Here is a 20,608-nt window from a genome sequence, read left to right on the forward strand (position 1 = left end):
GTATGTATGTACTTACTGCCTACCTAACAAAAACATGGTAATGACTTGTACTTATTCAACAACAAAACCCCCCACCCCCGGGCATGTTTTCTGGATGAAAGACCCTCATCTTGGTGTATTGCAATCCCGGAGTAAATAGGTGCTACTAGTTCCTCTAGTCTGCAGGACCTACAAACTGGTTATGTCATTTCACTCCTCGAACTTTTCTTGGAATAATTTGACATAGGGTCAAGCTAGAGAACCACATATTCTTGTACTACGGGTGGTCAGTTGTCCGTGTTATGGAACTCATCCGCCCGTATACCTAGAGTGAGTGTTTCGTATGTTCTTCTCTTATGAGTGTGTCGGATTAATGAGAAATGTGCAGGGTTTAATGGTGATGGATGAAAGGTATCATATACAAGTGATACCATTGAATTTTCCTTCCTTGTCCAGGTATGTTCAAAGTAAACTCTGTTCATATCAGATTTACCACAGTGTGTCCCTATGAGTAAGAACAGAGTCTCGGCTTATTTTATGGATTCGTACTTCAGTCTACCGGTGACGTCTCTAGATGCTGTTGCCGACTCAACAGAGGCCATCCTATCTGCGTGATTGTATACGGATGTGATTTTTTTGCGTCTCGGAAGTTAAGCAACGGGGCAGAAATGGTCAGAGATTAGATCGCTCTAGAACTTGAGCAAAGTGCACGTATACTTGACCGAAAATTCCATAGACGTAAATTGCCACCTGTGTGTAAGGAACGCAATGGGGTGAGTCGTTGCAAAAGCTCACGCAGTGGTTGAAAAAGACCACCGTGAAATAGGCAAACACGGCACACAGAGGAAAAAAATATACACGCCTGGTACCAAATTGACACCAAATTTTTCAATAACATCCGCTGTCAAGTAGACATTGCAACAATTCGTTGTCGCAATCTAAACTTTTTGCACATCCGTTGTCTAACGTGGTAAGCTCACTATTTACAACGCATTTTGAGCTTACCACGTTTGTTAACTCTCACTTTTTAACAAAGTACTTACCTAACTCCCTATTTCTAAGCGAGCGTGGTAAGAACTTGCCTCTAATGTCATCCCCGTGTTAAAATAATGACTTAAAATGCTATTTTCTAAGTAAATTTTACCATTTTAACCCCTTACTTTTCAATGTAAATTTTTGCTGGATATATACATATATGTGCATTTATTAGTAGGTACAAAAATGCTCAATGTTGTTACCACCTTTGAAATATTTTGATTCAACACAACTTACCAACAATTTTAACTGTCGAAATAAAACAAACACTAAAACATTTGCTGGGTTATACATTTATTTTTTCATTTTTCATTCGTTTATATTTGATTTTATGAATATTTCAGTTTATCGATAATAGATATTTAATTATTACAAAGTATATATGTATGTATGCGTGTTCATAAAGTAAATATGTATTATTACTTAATTTTGTGTTTTAAATAATTATTTACAATAACAAGTAAAAAAAAGTTTTTTTTTATATTTTTTATTTGTCATAATGTTTTGGACTTATATTTTTTTATTATGCCTGTAGGGTTTGTATGACAAAATGCAACAAAAAAAATGTCATAACAACACATACATACATCAGTTATTACTATTACGTTGTGTTTTTTGTTTATTTTAATTTGTTAATGCTGTATTTTTTTTAATAATTTTTTTTTTCACTGTATTTAAATACATTTGAAAGAGTAGTTGTTTTCCTTTTATCGCAATGTGTATTATTGCAACTATTTATTTAATTATATAAATTAATTACACACTAAATGTATATTATTAACTAAATAAGCTTTGCATTATTTTGTTTATTTGTCTGTGTATGCAGGCGTGTGTATATTTGTTTGTGTCTTAATGTGTGTTTTTGTGCATAATTCTATTTTATGTAAATTAAATTTTTTAACAAGTTTTTAATAACAAAATCAATTTTTTTCTTTTTAATTCTTTCAATATTATAAAATATTAATTTTTTTGTTTTATTAAAAATAAAACTTTTTAAGCCTTTTATAATTGTATTATTTTTAATTTGTTTTTATAATTAATGTTATTATTTTATGGTTATAAATTTATTATTTTATTTAATTTTATTATTTTACACGTTTTAATATTCAAGTGATTCAAATTCTCTTATTCATTTAATAAACTATCTGGATTGATAAACATTTAAAAATATCATTAATATACTGCTGGTTGTTAAAAGCAATTTTAGATGTTGGAAATTAAATCTTTCCGCTCCAGAGCTAGGACCAAAATATGTCTCCAGAAATCCTCTAAATCCACCGCCAGATGATGTCACTATAATTAAATTAAATATTGAGAGAAATTTTATTATAACTGTTGATTCATGTTGCTTATTGAAAATAGTTTTAGCTTTTGGTCAAATAAATTACAAATAAAAAGAGAAAAATATTGACCGCAATTGTTGTGGCAAAAAAAAAATATATATATATAAAAGTTTTAAGTTGAGATTTGCTTTAGTATTCAGAAAACGAAACACTTCTAAGAAGGATAACTTTCACTAGTATAGTTTTTAATAAAGTTAGAGAAAATTATGAAATCCTTTAATTTCTTATATAAGTTTTTAGAGCAGTATTACTTCCAAAGGTTTTTAAAGCCAGTCCAGCACATCTTGCAACTACTGGAAGATTAATCTTTCAATTGGCATACATTCCCCACAAAGGAGTAACTTTTAACAACATATTTGAACAACTTTTTCAAAGCTCAAATGCATATACAGGTAACACAATAGAGTAAAGAATAATATTATTGCTATCCACAGACAAGAATTAAAAAAAATATGGTTGTTTATCTACGAATGGAGATATAAATCGGAATAAACGAAAACAAGTTTAGGGACTAAAAAACATTAGTAACAGACAATAGTCCAATAGTGTATTGCATAAGGGTATAAGTTTTCTATTTAAACTTTGAACTAAAAACACACAAATACATACATATATAAACAGAAAAGTGCAGTTAACCGAAAAACTTACGAATATACAAAAATATATTGAAAAAATAATAATCTGTTGAATGAAAGTTATGAAATATTCATGTTGAGGTTTTTTAATGAAATTAAGATTTGAGGAATTTAAATAGAAAAATACTAATTAAAAGAAAACTTTATTTTTCCTAGTGAGAGTGTTATATTCGGCTGTGCCGACGATCATATATGCAACATCAAACAGTATGTCATAAAATGAATGCTCCTCTAACATTACGATCACTCATCAAATTAACTAACCGTTTTTCATAACATTTTTTGACCGATTTTGTTTCATATAAACATGTTTACATCGAATATCATCGCTGTACTCGCATTTTTATGTCATTAACTCATAAATGCCCACAGTTACATATACGAACGCAAATTAATTAGAATTTGGACTCGAAATGGACAGAAGTGGAAAATACAAATTTACTTTTTTCTGATAGATAGGTTGTCTTAACATGTACTTAACGATTAGAATTCAAATTTGAGTAATTTTTGCCTATAGGATTGTAATTTTAGGTTATTTTGTAAAGTGCCACCTCCGTAATCCTGCAAAAACTCATATTTTTCGAGGAATGAATTCTTAGAATGTTAATAACTTCTATGTAGGTAGTTTTTAAAAAAAGTTTTTTCGCGTAAACTTATAAAGAAGTAATCAAAGTCGATTGTCTAATTATTTATAAACATAAACCATGTCCTTGCGGAGACTTATAAAGAGGACAACTAAGGTTTTACGTATATGTAACAATGGGCAGTTCTTTTTGTCCCCCTCTACATATGATATAAATAATGAAATGAACTTGGCTACTTTTTTATGAAATCTGCTCCAAAGTAGTTTTTTATTAGAGGAATGTGTTTTTAACGGTGGCGTGTCATAAAGTCCATAGACCTTATGACACATCTTAAAGCGACATAATGTCCTTGGATATTATGTAACTTTTTTAAAATGACATAATGTCCATGGTTTGTTTAGAATTTAAGAAAGGGATACACTTATCCCGAAAAGAATTGCTCCTAAATTTGGTGTATGTTGCATTTTGGATTCCTTTAAAAAAGTGTCCTGGATAGTCGGCCTTCCGCCAGGCGCAGGGGTTTTAAAATCTGGGGAATTTCAAATACCGACTTAGCTAAAGTAAGCCTTTTTTTAATAAACGGACTCTTTGAAATCCATGGACTTTCTGTCGCTTTAGTCTTGGACAATTTTGAAATTGTTATGACCCAATTTAGTGTGTCTAAGGTCTATGGACATTATGACACGCCACCGTTTTTCTTGAAATATTGATATTTGATGACAAGCAATATATTTTTAATGTAAATGCTTCTATTAAATCGTCCTCTCGTGGATATTTTAAATTTTTTAAGGATTTCTGTGAAGGATATGTCATTTGGCCGCATTAAAACTTGCTCTAGGCAAAGTTGGCGAATCTTAAATATATATTTTTAGAACTGTTGAAAATTTTTGAAATCGGTCTATTTTTACACATCGCCCCCATACAAACGGACCCGCAAATATCTCTTTTTAACTCATATTTCTGTTAATAATAATAATAATACTATTCCTTCCAAAATCGGCAGATCTATAATGTATATAAGCCTAAATCATTATGACGATTTTCATAACGATTGGACCTCTTTTGACCCTAGTTCCATTCAAAGTTTAATTTCAGAAAAACACTTAAACGTCCATAACTTACTTATAAGCACTAGTATTATAATAACATTGGCACATATAAGTCTTATATGAATAAAAATCCCACCTCAAAATTTTATGAGGATCGGTGCATATTTGACCCTAGTTGCCATATAACTTTTGTTTTTTAAATTAAATCTACAAATTGCTTAAACATGTCTATAGGTCGGCCATGTCCGCCAGCACTTTCCTAATTCTTTTTATTTGTTGAGGTGTGTGTGTGCATGTATTTCCAATATATATAATTTATAACCTAAAAAAAATTCAGGAGAAAAATCTGTCACATACGATGTATCACGTACGATATTCAAAAATGTTCATTATATGTCCCATAGTGTAAGAAATTAAAACAAAAAAGATAGAACTACAGAATTCGCAGATTTTCGTAAATTTTTACATGTATCTTAAAAACACTTCCGTATTTCGTCACGTATGTTATCGCATTTTTTAATCTATATTTTGGAAAACAAGATTCCGAATGGGATGATTCCTTTTGCAAATATAATATTCTCAGAATGGAGCAGAACGCCAATATTGTTTTCCAAGAACTCCCATTTTTACCAAATCTATACCACTCTGAAGGCGTACGAACGTCACGTACAATCGTATGGAATTGCCCATATGTACATATACATATATTATAACGGACTTCAAGTTACCATTTATCTATATTCTTCTACTGTTATTTCTGCTTAGTAATCCTTAGTGATTAAATCAGAAAAAAAATATTTAAAATATTTAGATTGTTACAGTTTTTTTTTCTATTCAGTTCTGAATTAGTAATAAAGCTGCAAAATTTTAAAATAAAAATGAGAAAATGTTACAAATATGTTTTGAATGTATGTTTATGCAAAAAAAAAGAAGAATCCAACAACACAATGAAAAACACAACAATGAAATGAACAACAAACATTCCATATGGCCGTTGGGTAGGTAACAAACAGACGAAGCACAACTAAAAGATGAACCCAGAGATGATGACATGACCACCAAGGGTGCCAATGATGACAGGCATCCCTGTTAAAAACCTAAAGCAAGATTTTGTGTTTATTTTTATATAAAAAAGGAAACAGTAAAATAACAAAAGGTACAACAAAACCAGATGAAAACAAAAACATGAGAAAAGCAACAAACTCAATAGCTTCTAGTGGCGTTGACCAGAAACTGTCATTTCTATTCTTTGCCAAAAACGAGGAGACGATGTTCCAAATTTGTTTTGTTTTCTTTTTTTTTTTGTAAGTGAAAATGTGTGTAACTTTGTGTTGTTGTGTTTTTTTTTTTTTTAATCAAATATAATTGGGCAAGGCCGACCATATGACACCTTAGATCAGTATAAGGGTATTCAAAATTTTATTTATTTTTTATATTAAAACAATTGACGTTAATTTGGAAATTGTTTAATTATGAACATGTTGATCTAACTAAAATAATCAATAGGCCTTAGATCTTGATATAATAGAAGATCGTGTACCATTCAATTATATTTAATATTTCGATTGATTGCAAGGTTTACATGGAAGGACTAACAGATGGACCTAGCAGTGGAAGTATATGATTCTAAGCTTATATTTCGATGTGCTACAAACAGTAATGCAAGTTTCTTCCTTTATAGTAGTGTAGGGTATAATAATAAATATTTATAGATAAGAGTATGTATGTTAATCTGTAAATATACGTTTGTGCATTTAGTAAAGTTATAAAAGCAGAAACAACAGAATTCAATAGCTTAGAAAATATAACAATCTAAAATAAACACTTTGTCCTAACAACAATACAAAAAAGAAAAACAACTCTAAAATTAATAGTAAAATGTATGTTACCTTTAATAATTACTATTAGTAAAAACAAAGGAGGCATTTATTTTTTAAAAGTGTTTCTTTGTTACTATATTTTTCTGCAGCAGAAAATTTATGAATTTTTTCCTGCTACCTATAAGAATATTTCAATTACTACAATTAGATTTAATTGATACGAACTCAAACTTCGTAGCATGTACCAGGAGGCTTACGGTAATGTTTTGTAATATTCAGCTATCAAAAGTGGATTGTAATATGAAAAATTTCCAAATCGGATGTAGATCCATAAGTAGCGCCCAGTTGAGAAAAAAGCTTGCAAAAAACTCAAATTGGCTGTAATTTCTTACATAGTGCTATAATTGCGAAAAAGTAAGTGCATGGGTTAAAATTTGTTCAATTTAATAAAATTTCCACCGAAGATTTTATGTACCAGAAGACACATAAAAGTAAATGTAGGAAAAAATTGTTCAGTTTTAAAAAAATTGTTTCGACATATGCATATTATGATGGGCCCAAAATGGAAGTTGCTGATGTTACCATCGAAAATGAAAATTTAGTTCATTCTAAGATACCATTTCTCAAAATTTTTGTACTGACGTCAATATTTGGTGAGCTTCATCAAGGGATAAAAAGGTCCCTTTTTATGGTTTTTATAATTGTTATCATATGGGCAATTCCATACGATTGTATGTGACGTTCGTACGCCTTTAGAGTGGTATAGATTTGCTAAAAATGGGAGTACTTGGAAAAAAATATTGACATTCTGCTCCAATCTGAGAATTCTATATTTGCAAAAGGAATCAGCCCATTCGGAATAATTTTTTCCAAATATGGATTAAAATATGGCGATATCATACGTGACAAATAACGGAAGAGTTTTTAAGATACATGTAAATATTTACGAAAATCTGCGAATTCTGTAGTTCTATCTTTTTTGTTTTAATTTCTTAAACTATGGGACATATTTTTCATTCGTAATCCATAATTTTTAAATAAAAAAAATAATATAATTTAATAATGAAAATTTTTGAATATCGTACGTGACACATCATATGTGACAGTTTTTTCTCCTGAATTTTTTTTAGGTTATAAAATATATATTTTGAAAATATATGTACACACACACCTCAACAAATAAAAAGGAGTAGGAAAGTGCAGTCGGACATAGCCGACCTATATACATGTTTATGCAATTTATAGATAAAATTAAAAAACAGAAGTTATATAGTGACTATATAAAACTTATTTGTGCCAAATTTCAGTATAATACTAGTGATTATAAGTGAGTTACGGACGTTTAAGTGTTTTTCTGAAATTAAACTTTCAATGGAACTAGGGTCAAATGAGGTCCAATCGTTATGAAAATCGTCATAATGATTTAGGCTTATATACATTATAGATCTGCCGATTTTGGAAGGAATAGTATTATAATTAACAGAATTATGAGCTAAAAAGTGATATTTGCGGGTCCGTTTGTATGGGAGCGATGTGTAAAAATAGACCGATTTCAAAACTTTTCAACAATCTCTTTCTTTCAAAACAATCATATACCAATTTTTGAATTATCTTAGAAAATGCAAAAGTTATAGGTGTTTTATTTTTTCAGTCGGGATTTACCTTTTCATGGAATTGCCCATATTTATTCCAAAGGAAAGCTATGAAATATTGGTATCATTAGATTATTCCATTCTAGACAGACAGAAGACGGAAATGGCTTAATCGCTATCTATAAGGATCCAGAATATACATATCGTCACCTGAAAGGCAAACGGCCCTAACTAACCAAAAATTAAAAATCGATTTTATTGTTGATTATTAATTATTGCATCAAATCAAATGTCCACACAAAAAATTGAACTCCTCCGACCAAAATTTATCGATTTTATTGACAAAAAACAAAAGGCCCTATCTACAAAAACATTTAAATATCTATCTACAAAAACATATGTTTATTTACAAACAAATAAATCGCGTTGATAGAAACAAGCTATTCAATTTAAATAGTTTTTTGCTTCTCCTGTAAAATTTTAAAAATGTTATATAGGGCCGTTTGCGTCTTAGGTGACGATATGTATATATTTACTTTATAGGGTCGGAAAATTATATTCTAGAAATTACAAATGGAATGACATACTTATATGTATATACCCTTCTCACCTTCTATTCTATCGGATTAAAATTAATTAAACATGTTTTAATTTAAACAAAATTATTCCTACAAAATATACAAATCTCTTGGTGTCATTTAAAAATGTCTATTTATCGATAAATTTATATTTTAATGTATATTTTAAAATATTTATTTAATGTGGCTCTTGTTCTTCATTTACACTTTAAATAAAATAAAAAAAAAAAAACATTTTGTTGTATTTAATTAAATTTGGTTTTAATTTATGTATATTAAGTATACAGTCCGAAGACATCTTTAAAATTCTATTCGAAAATTATTGATTTTATATTGCAACAATATGTTTTAAATAAAAATAAAATTTAAAATTTAAACATGAATATTTATTTAGAGATTTTTCAAATAAACTTTAACAATTACTTAAATATGGGGCTTTAAATGAAAAACGTATTTATTACCTTTTAAAGTTTTAAGAAACCTTTGACGAACGGACATAGCTTAATCAGCATAAACGCATAATACCCTCCCCACTATAATGGTGTAGGGTATAAAAATTTAACAAACTTTTTCCAAATTTGGAGAAACTAAAGCAAAACAAGTCAAAATATATAATAACACGAAATTGAAACCATTCCGATAGAAATGTATAATTTTTTTGAAAACTTCTTTTATGGAATCACCCATGTTTTTCTAAAAATTGTCTAAGGCTATATTCTAATGTAAACAAAATAACATTAATTAAATGAATAAACTAAAAATAGTTTCACATTTACATATTGTCTACAAACACCTGTACTGCAAACATATACACATGCATAAAATTTATTTACACTTTATCCCTGGATCCTGAATTCTTTGTAAGTGTGAGTATGATGTGTTACAAATTACTCAAAGGATTAAATATACAACATTTGTCATTTATGGCTTAAAGGTCTAGAGAAACAAAGCAAGCAAACAAACACACATTTACAAATGAAAACTGTTTTCATAGTTTTACATTAAAACATAAACAACATATTTCTCTTTATTTTCTTTCTTGGATTTTAAGTGAAACAAATAAAGGAATTACAACTTACAAAGACATAAACAAACAGAATAAAATATCGTATCCAATCATCCAAGGGTCAATGTATGCCTTTTATATAGAATTTTAATTCAAACTCTTACTACTTGGTTTGTACAAATTTGTTAGTTTGTACAAATTTGGAAATTCTTTGATAAATTATCTAGTAATGCGGAGATGAAGTCCATTGTCACTTTATTGTTATTAAGGAAACAAAAGTGATTTTTTTAGACAGTTGTTATTAAACTCTAATCGAAACAGCTTACCCGAACTGCAGGAAAGTTTTACTATTAAGCCATTTCGAATTAATTAAACTCTGTTTATAATTTGAAGCTGAAAATTTTTTCTGTAGAATAAATATAGTATTATGGAATATCTAATAGTGAAATCCACATACTTACTGATAGAAAAGCAGCCATTAAATCCGTAGAGAACTTCGAAAGATGTCCAAGAATACCGGACGCGTTTCGAAGAGATAGCCAGATATTCATTGGTTACCCTTGTATGGGTTGCGTGACATGGGACATAGAACTTAACAACCATGCTGGCGCACTAGCTAAAAATGGAAGTACTCTACAATTGAATGAGTTTGACTGCAACATCGGCATATCTTACGGGAAAGGAAAACAGTTGATTGTATACAAACTGGAATTGATCGCTAATAGAAGATGCGAAAATTAACCCACCCACATAAACTTATGGCAGATAATGTTGGTCCATCTATATTTATGGGTGGTGTCAATATTAAGGAAAACTCTTGATGTTCTGGGCATGAAAATACAGTCCGATGGACTAAACACATTTTCCTACTGTCGAAAGAAGCATTCAAGTTTTTCGGTTTTTTGAAACGGTGTAAGACATATTTCACTCCATCTTTTTACTATTTACCCCACTTCTATCCGCCCGAAAATGGCATACAACTCCCATGTATAGGCCGGAGCTTCGAAGTCTATTTTGGAGCTACTCGACCGCGTACAAGAGAGGGCGATGGTACTTATCGGTTACGGTAGGGTATCCAACTCTATTGATTCACTGGAACACCGTCGCAACGTGGGGTGTATTTCACTGTTCTATCGATACTATAATGGAATGTGTTCCTCTGAAATAAGGGAACTCGTTACCGATATCCGTACATTTTTACGCTGCACACGACTGCCATAAAGAACACACCGATTTGTGGTCGATTGGCCAGTGGACCGCACAACACATTACCGGGAAAATTCATTCTTCAGCCACACTGTTCGTATGTCAAACAAACTTGCTTCAGAACTATTCCCCGCCACTTTCGATGTGAAAAGGTTTAAATCAAATGTCCACAAACACTACCCTCTCTATCCTACCTCCCACAACCTATTTTCCTAGTTCCAGCACAATGCACTGCATGAGTAGGGGTCATCCCCTGAGCACTGGTCCAAGAAAAAATTAACCCACCTGTGTGGAAGCCAGAAAAATCTGACCTAGGATGGATATGATACGAGCAAACTTTGCCATAAACCTGTCAAGATTCCATCTCAGAACCTCCTCTCCATTGTCATGTATTGATAAGAACAAACGGATATTACTACCAAAACCTTTCATTCAGACGACTCTTATTCTAAAAGTTTTTAGTGAAAACCTTTATCAGTGTAATCTACTTAAAGATATATTTTCATACTGTTAAGACGAATCTAACTGATATATTATATTTTAATGTAATGCTAATTTCTATCTTCATATGTATAAGCACTTTTTAGAAACTGTGTACATCTTGCAACGATAATTTCTAGCAGTAAGGAAATAATACATAACTACAAACTTACCTCTTGCTGGTACAGGATCTTTTTGTGGTGTTCCTAATTCAATTTCTTTATATTCCTGATACAAATCACCAATTTGTGCCGTACAACGTAATAGTAAAGCACCTCCTGAGGCTGAACCTCCGCCAACAGCAGCACCGCCATATGATGTAGAAGTTGAACCCACACCACCGCCATTTAAAGCATTTATCATGTGTGAATTACCATTGCCAATGGCGACGGCAGCAGCAGCAAAATGTATAGCCTGCAATTGCACTTTAAGACTCAGTCTCGACGCAATTAAATTGTCAACTGTTCTAATGTATTGTGTTTCTTCCGAAGATACCTGCAATATAAACGATAAAGAATTTAAAAAAATAGAAATACGAAAAAAGTATTCAGTGCAATATGAGGAAAAATACTTATTTCAGTGTTAGTGTTTGTATATGAATTTGTGTGCTGTACTTGATTAATGTTCGTATTGGTTTTGTAATAGATGAAATATGTAGAACAAGTAAGAGTGTTATATTAGTCAATGCCGAATCTTATGTACCCACCATTAAAACTTGTGCCTTAAATTTTAAGTAAATTATTAAGTAAATTTGCTTATTTTTTAATCATTAATTTATTGATATATTAAGGTGATTTTCTAAGCTCTATAAGGGTTTCGATGGGTCGAAGTAAAAAAAGATTTGTAAACAATTTCAGCTTTCTAGAATCTCCCGTGTTGGCCCTACCTAGCTTTTAATGGCTATATCCTTACAATCTTATAAAAACCCAAAATATACATATACATACATTCGAGACTTAGTATATTTTGATGTGTTACTAACATAATGACAACATTAATATACCAGCAACTCTTTCGAAGCTTGGTATAAAAAGCATGTCTGTATGTGAGAAATGAGATATAAAAAGGATATTAGAAGTTCTTAAGTAAAAAATATTGTTAAATGCTTCTTATTGTTGTTTTGCACTAGTCACAAAAATTCTTTAGAATCGTAAAAATGTGTCGACATAAATCTTACGATAATTGGTACTGGTGCATTTTTTGTTACCTTTATTTTATTTTTGTTTTTGAAAATGCAACTTTAAGTGACTTTTAGAGATGTGCCTATCTTAGCTGTAACACTCTCTAAATATTACGTTTATAAAAACGCTTGATTACATGTTTTAATTCTCCTCTTATTTTGTCTATTTTTCTTCTATTTGCTACAATTTTAAATCCCTGCGTAAGGATGCAATGTTCATTTTTAACACAGTTACCCAATTTGAATGAGTGAATAAAATATTTTCATACAACTATTAAATAGTCGAAATAAATGGCTAATAGCAAATATGACGATATAGTTCGAATGTTTTTAATTAAGATTGTTATAAGACTAGATATCTTAAGTATACATTATCTTAGAGATCTGTGGAATGTTACGAATACAATTTTAGGTTTGCTTAATACAGCCTTGTGACTGCTTTCAAAGTTCACTAATGCTTGATCTAATGGTTTTTTATATTAAATCAACTTTTAAAGGAAGTATTCCTTTGCGCAAATATCTTACATGATTTTTTGAACAACATTTTAGAAATAGCTCAAAATACTGGAGATTCAAAATTATTGGCGAATCTTGATAAGATATCGTTTCTATAATATATTTCTTCCAAGAATATTCAAAAATTATGCAATAATTGTAAAAACTAACTCCGCTCCATGTGTCTCATAAGCTAACGTTGTGCTAGGTCAATAGGACCACTCCAGAATAAACACACTGATTGTTTAACTTACGTCCTTTATTGGTATTCCTGATGAGATGAGAAAGTAGATACGTGATCACATTTATATGGATCAGACGTTTTTATCACATATTTTAAGAGTAAAATTAGTGTATGATTGAGCCACTAAAAATCTTCAGATTGACTGAATATAAGTATAACAGTCACACTGTAAAAAGATAGACTAGAGAGTAATTTCTAAAGGCCTCGTTTTGCAGGCCCAGTATTGCAAAATCGTTTGAATTTCCACAGCATATACAATGTATGTATATTATACATATGTAATTGGGGTCTTGCATTCTCAGTCTAGATTTTTTGCGAATATCTTTCTGAGTAATTCTAGAATTTTTTTTCCTAAATCCTGATAATTTTTTTTTTTATAGAGGGATAATATACAGTAGTAAATCCAATACTAGTCATGTTTGAGTTTTAAACAAAAATGTATGAACATGTTTAGGATGAGAGTGTGTAATAATGACTTTTAGAAGGCCTACAAAACAAAGCCCTGGAATTTTTCACTCTATCACTAAAAGCAGTTACTTAAACAATATTAAATTGCATTTTTTCTTACTTTCCTTCATGTTCTCGTATTCTTCTATAATCCTTTAAAAATAGGTACATGTTCTTCAGTGAAGAAACTAAGGAATGTGTTTTTTATTGTTTCTGTTTAAGATTTATTCCTATTACTCATACATTCCGAGTATATAACAGTCTTCTGAACTATAAAGTTATTTCTTATGGCCTCACAAACTACTGATAAGTACGGAATGTTGTTTCCAGAGTAAAGACAGAATAAAAAATACAAAAAGGATTTGTTAACTTCATAACAATATTGTGTTCTTTTATATATTCTTATATCTCATATCTAAAGTTATTTTTCTTTGTATTGTTTATAAGGGGATTTTATATCTGTTTCAGACTGATTACAAAAAATATTTGTTTGTTTAATCAAAATGTGTATTTTTTTTGCAATTGTAAAACATGCACATTGATTAAGATTTCTCAGCTGAGACTTAAGCTTTACAAAAAAAAAAAAAAATGGTTAAAATAAATTTTGAGCTATTTTTTCTAGTTACGAGTAGTTGTCTAATTTTACAATGAAATTCATTCTGTTATGTTCGTATTAATATTGTGCTTGTTCATAAGATAAATTATAAGTAATTTCCAATAGTTTATGTCGGAAAATTGTTTTTTTCCATTGCAATGCTGCAATATTTTAAATTGATGTACATTTATATACATTTTTGTATATGGGGAATTTCGTGTCAAGTGACCCAACTTTTAAAATCGATGTCTTCCGATTCCGATGGACGAAATTTACACCAAGGTTAGTACAATTGGATAGTAGGTCAGACACAAATTCAATTTCAGCTCTATCGGTTAAGAGCTGTCGGACTTAGAGGGGGTCAAAGTTGGTCATTTATACCCTGCACCACCTTAGTGGGTCCATCCATTAAACTACAGGTCGCAATTTTGATGATAATTCAATGAAATTTGGCACATGATCTTCTATGGTACCGAAGACGAAACCTATAGAAAATGGTTAGCATTGGTCCCAGGTGTAGGGTATTACATGGTCGGCCTCGCCTCGACTATAATTTCTTACATGTTTTGGTCATGCAAAAGTAACACACATTTGAATAAAACCCTGTATGACCAAAATGTCCAACTTTGACCCCCTCTAACTCCGGCAGTTCTTGACCAGTAGAACTGAAAATTTGTGTCGGCAAATTTCATTCAAATTGGAAGATATCGATTTTAAATTTGGGTCACTTGACATGAAATTACCCATATGTTACGCTTAAAATTTGTAAATTTTTAATTGTTTAGTATTTTAGTGCACCTGGACGTATGAATGTTATGAAATTAATAATACATAAATATTACGTATACGCCGAGTATTCCTTTTTGTTTGGTATTTTGAATATAAAGCAGAGTAAGAATTGAATTGATAAACACTATTTCTATTATTATCACGAGATTTATTTTTGAACTTCAGAATAATATTTTTTTTTTTAATTATGTGCCGATTATGGGAAAAATTATTTAAAAAAATGTTAGCCAAATATAAATTCTATAGGTATAGATAGTAATTTATCTAATGTATGCTTTTAGGAGACATATATAAGTTTACCTATTCCGATAGGTAAATGTTACTATTTTAAAGTATAAATTTGCTTCATTATCTTTAAATGAAATTTTCTTTATATTACCTAAATAAATGTCAAATTATAGGACAATTACCAAAATTAATGTGTATATTTTTCTTTCTTCAATGATTTATTACCTACGGTAGGGATAACAAGTATGTAGTTTTTTCTACTGAATTAAATTAAATTACAAAAAAAGGAAAAAAACTGTCCCATTTAAAGATTATAATCTTTAAAGCCATTTACCACATTGCCATATGGCTGCTAGTTTTTTTTTTGTCTCTATCAAATGGTTCATTGACACGTTAATAAAAAACATTTCTAAATACTGTGATGAAATTTAATCTTGGAAAGTGTAAAAAAACACCATCATCCAAACACTGTGCATTTTCATACTTTAAGAATAATCTTAGCACGACCATTTTCTGCCAGTTATTTATATATACATATATCCTTGTGCAAGTATTGGGAGTTGGAAGCTGAAATTTAATTCCTTTTAAGTGAAATATTTACAACATAAAACGTTGTTAAACGAGCGACAGCATAAACAAAAACATTTTTATTGATGGCGTGTTTTTTGCACGAACTCAATTTGAAAACGTTTATAACACATAAAATATAGATAAATATGCGCATTTCTAAGTAGTAGACAAAAATATGTATATTGGGGGAAATGTTTTTTTGCCCCATTGTTGTGTTAACAAAATTTTATGCTTTCGCTTAAATTTTATGCAGATACTTAGCTATTTTTTACCCCTAATACTATGTAGACAATTATAAGTTGAACATTGTCAAACATGGTGCTATAGACACTTGTACTTGTTCATCTTGTTCTTTGTGTTGTTGTATATGTTATTACAATAATATTAAAACAAATACCAAAGAAGAGTTTATGCAATAATATATATAAATAAATTTGCACCACCATCATCATCATAACAGATCTTCTTGCAAAAACTAAACTCATGCTCTAAATTGCTTTTGATGGCTGTTGTCATTTATTTTTTATACAGCAAGGCCATCCTTTGTATTTTATAATTATTAAAATATAATCGTTGTAGAATAATTTTGTTTATGTAAATGAAGTAAGGATAAACTAGAAGTGACTGAAAGTATTATAAATTGTTTAGTTAAAATATTTTTTGAAATTTAAGAAATTTATGTGCAAATGAAGTTAAACTGGTAGGAGATAACATTTATAAAAACCTTTAGCTTCATAGTTTTTTATTTCGAAACACTTTAAGAAATTACTAGGATTATCTGCATTTAACTTTCTTAAGAAAATTCTCTAAACATGTTTGTCTTAATCCCGAGATAATAACTAATAATTATAATTTATTTTAAATTTGTTAGAAATACAAGAGAAAAATTCGAAAATTTTCCATACCTTGGTCGACTTCTTATTGCTGTAATAAAATCTTTGTTAATTTCTGAAAATTTAAAAAACGGAACTTAGAAATCCTATTTTTTCATACATTTGCAACCAATTTTGTTATAAAAATGTAAATTTTATATATTACGTAAACTTAATTTTCATTACTACAACCAATTACATACATTTGCAACCAATTTTGTTATAAAAATGTAAATTTACATGTGACGTATACTTAATTTTCAATACTCCAAATATAACTCATACGCAACCATTCATAATTTCAAATTTCAATTACATGTTCATTTAAATATTATTTTATTTGCAATTCTTTTTCCCTAACTTCTTATAGTTTTTACGTTTTTTTATTTATATTTTCCTATGTCTTTTGCATTAGAATTTTCATGTGTGATTATTTGATGCCTTTAGGGAAATTTTCTAAGAAATCTTTCAATTTTATATTATTCAAATGCAAACACTTACATATACATACATATAAGTATAAGCATACATGTATTATTATAATTTTGAAATTCCTTGAAATTATGTTAACTTAACTTTCATTGCAAAATAAAATATGCATTTGACAAGTGACCCAAAATCTCTAGTGATTGTCAGCAAATAGAGAAAATTTAATTATAAATATTCCATAAATTGCATTAAATTAATTGCAATACAGTATACTTATTTTAATTTAAACAAGAATTAACAAAATTTATTAAAATTTTTATTATTATTTTTTTTTTTTGAGTTTTATGAAAAAAGCAATTACTAAGGATAAATTTATTTTAAATTTGAAAATAACATTTGCAAATCTGCCTTTAAATATTTAATACCAAACAATTCAAATACATACATATGTTTGCAGAGGATTTAATAAAAATAAAAATTTGAATTTCAAAATATTATAAAGCCTAAAATAAAAAAAAATTAAATATTTATAACAAAAATTTAGTATTATTTTATTTCTTTTTATAAAAAATAATTTGTGTTTTATAAATTTAAATTAAATATTTTTTATATTTTTGTATGTTTTAAATTTTACAAAAATATTTTAAACATTTTTAAAGTAAAAAAAAAATATTTTAATTCTAATTAAGTGCTTTATTTTATGTCTGGATATAAAAACTCATACATATGTATTTAATTACTTGAAAATGTCATATTATTTACTTCAGTTTTTTTTATTGTACATGTTAGTCTTTCTTTAATGTGTGAGTATATTAGACTGATACAAAAACCTGCCTTGTTATTATTTCTTCAATAAACTTTTCATAAAGCAAAATTGAATAAAATTTTTTACAAATGTACTATTTGTTAAAAACCTTACGATAGAAAATTATATAATTGTAACATTTTATTAAAAGATATCTGTAAAGGAAAATTTTTATTTTAGTTTAATAAATATTCGTTCCAACAAAAAAAAATGTTATTATTCGAGTGACGCGAATGAATATAACTAAATATTTCATTATACAAATTTAGAAATACTATATTATCTCTTTGCAATTATAACTATTAAGAGATAAGATTATGCGAAAAATATAAATACATTAGAAGTGATACTATATATCTGAAAGGTGGATCTAAGTAGAACAAGAATCTTTTTTTGAAATTTGCCAAACACCCCCAAAATCTTGAGCAATTATGAGTCAGTTACTTAGTTGAATCTCAACCGATTTTAAGTTTCTCAACGGATTTAGAAAGCAGAAGCTGACTTCTGTCATGTCATCGGAAAACATGTTTTTATGCCGTACACCACTTTAATGGGGAAGGTATATTGGGTTTGTGCTGATGTTTGTAACGCACAATAATATTGGTCCTATACCCACCTTAAAGTATACCAATGGGCTTAGAATCATTTTCTGAGTCGGTTTAGCTATGTCCGTCCATCCGTCTGTCTGTCTGTTGTCTTACCTTGTAATCAAACTACAGGTCGCAATTTTGAAGATTATTCAATGAAATTTTACACATGATCTTCTATAGAAAATGGTTAAGATCGGTCCATTATTTCACCTAGCCCCCATACAACTGAACCCCTGAATAGGGCTAGTAAACCTTGTAATCGAACTGCAGGTCGCAATTTTGAAGATAATTCAATGAAATTTGGCACATGATCTTCTATGGTATCGAAGACAAAGCCTATTGAAAATGGTTAACACCGGTCCATTTTCTCACCTAGCCCCCATACAACTGAACTCGAATAGAGCTTGTAAACCTTTTAATCAAACTACAGGTCGCAATTTTGAAGATAATTCAATGAAATTTGGCAGATGATCTTCAATGGTAACGGTCTGTGGTAACGGTACATTATTTCACCTAGCCGCCATAAAACTGAACCTAACGAATAGGGATTTTAAGTTCATAATTATGTTTAATATACTCGTATCTCGACCAAAAACTGCAAAACCAAGTTCTATACTATCCTTGATGACTTTCATGAATTTTATAATTATAGAGTCTCAGTTGACCACAGCCCCTATACAAATCGCCCTTCAAAATTTGATTTAAATGTCCACAATTTTGTTCAACAATCAATGGCTTAAGTATAATTCAAGGCAAGGTACAATTCAGCTTTATTATGAAAACAAAATCACATTTTATTTTTGTAACAGGTGTAGGTTATTATATGGTCGGCCTCGCCCGACTATAATTTCTTACTTGTTGATTTTAGTTTTGCACCATTTTCCAAGTTTGGAAATGCTTTTACAAAGTATCTATCGTACTATTTATTAATGCATTTGAAGACTATGTCTATGTAAAGCGCAACTTTTCTTTTATAAATCCTTTAACAATTGACGACATTATTGATCCTTTTCTTAATACAAAATTGTTCAAAAAACTGATTTTATGAATATGAGGGATAGAGTTAGGGGTTATGGGCCGATCCTCATAAAATTTTGTTTTGTTTATATAAAAGTTATATATGCTGAATTTCATTAATATAATTAAGCTAATTATAGATTTAATAGTTATTTTTTGAGGGAGGGTTTGCAATGGGGACTAGTGTTAAATTTGTGTAATATAACAAGTATTTTGTATATTAAAAATCCACAATATATTTTTGTATCAGTTGTAGTCATTGCTGGTTTCTTCTCTCTAGATTACTTACGAATAGTAGTGAAACTATTTGCTCTTTGACTGTATTGCTTATCATGTCATGTAAAATATATATGTATAAAACATCGAGACCATCACCAAAAACATGTTAACATACTGCCAAAATGGGATACATTGATTCCCTGTAAAACAGCTGGGTAATTGTCTAATTAAAAAGAAAGTGTTGCATATAAAAAGAAGTTTATGAGTGAGTTAGAAGAAATGAGAAACAAAAACATAAGTGTTATTTTATAATATAAAATGTCTTGCAGTAAACAGCTACAACTTTTGCAAGAGTAATAATGAACAAAAAATACGCTTTAGAGGGAAAGAGAGTGATAAATAGGAAGGGTGAATGTTTACAAAATATGTAGCTGCACAGTTAAGTAAAAAGTTAAGAAATTTATACAGTAAACATAAACGTATGTATGTATTTATATGTATATATATTAGAGTGTTCCGAAAAACAGCTTTTTTAAGAAGCCTGTACTGAATGTACTGAACACGACAAAATAAAAAAAAAAATATATATTTTTTTTTGGAATGGTTCTCCCTTCCCTACAAGCGATTGAAAATTCTGAACTCTATAATTTGTGAAATGAAAATATCTCCAAAGTTTTTGAAATAGATCTCAAGATTTACCTAATTTTTAGTGAGTTGGGGAAGCATAATATTTTAGTTTTTTATAGAAATAGGTGTCAAACTGTGGTGATTTTTAGTTTATACAAAAAAATATTTAAAAAATAGTTTGGCATTTGATTTGA

The 20,608-nt window shown here is 29.3% G+C and overlaps 1 protein-coding gene across 7 annotated transcripts in view; it reads right to left on the bottom strand.

The window, feature by feature from the left end:
- Positions 1 to 1,301: 1,301 nt before the first annotated feature.
- LOC119610880 overlaps positions 1,302 to 20,608 on the bottom strand; it is a 227,722-nt gene continuing 208,415 nt past the window's right edge. For 6 of the 7 annotated variants that reach the window (XM_037966323.1, XM_037966317.1, XM_037966308.1 and 3 more), the window contains exons 8-9: positions 11,481 to 11,802; positions 2,001 to 2,307 (exon numbers count right to left, since the gene is read on the bottom strand). In XM_037966323.1, the coding sequence (XP_037822251.1) occupies positions 2,156 to 2,307; positions 11,481 to 11,802 (474 nt within the window). In that variant the 3' untranslated portion in view covers positions 2,001 to 2,155. Of the gene's footprint in view, positions 2,308 to 11,480; positions 11,803 to 20,608 lie in introns of all 7 variants that reach the window. The other variant, XM_037966331.1, reaches the window with a different exon arrangement.

This window comes from Lucilia sericata, unplaced genomic scaffold, assembly GCF_015586225.1.
Source record: "Lucilia sericata isolate MDLA Ls3-8-SP2 unplaced genomic scaffold, ASM1558622v1 Contig000029F_arrow, whole genome shotgun sequence".
NCBI lineage: Eukaryota > Metazoa > Arthropoda > Insecta > Diptera > Calliphoridae > Lucilia > Lucilia sericata.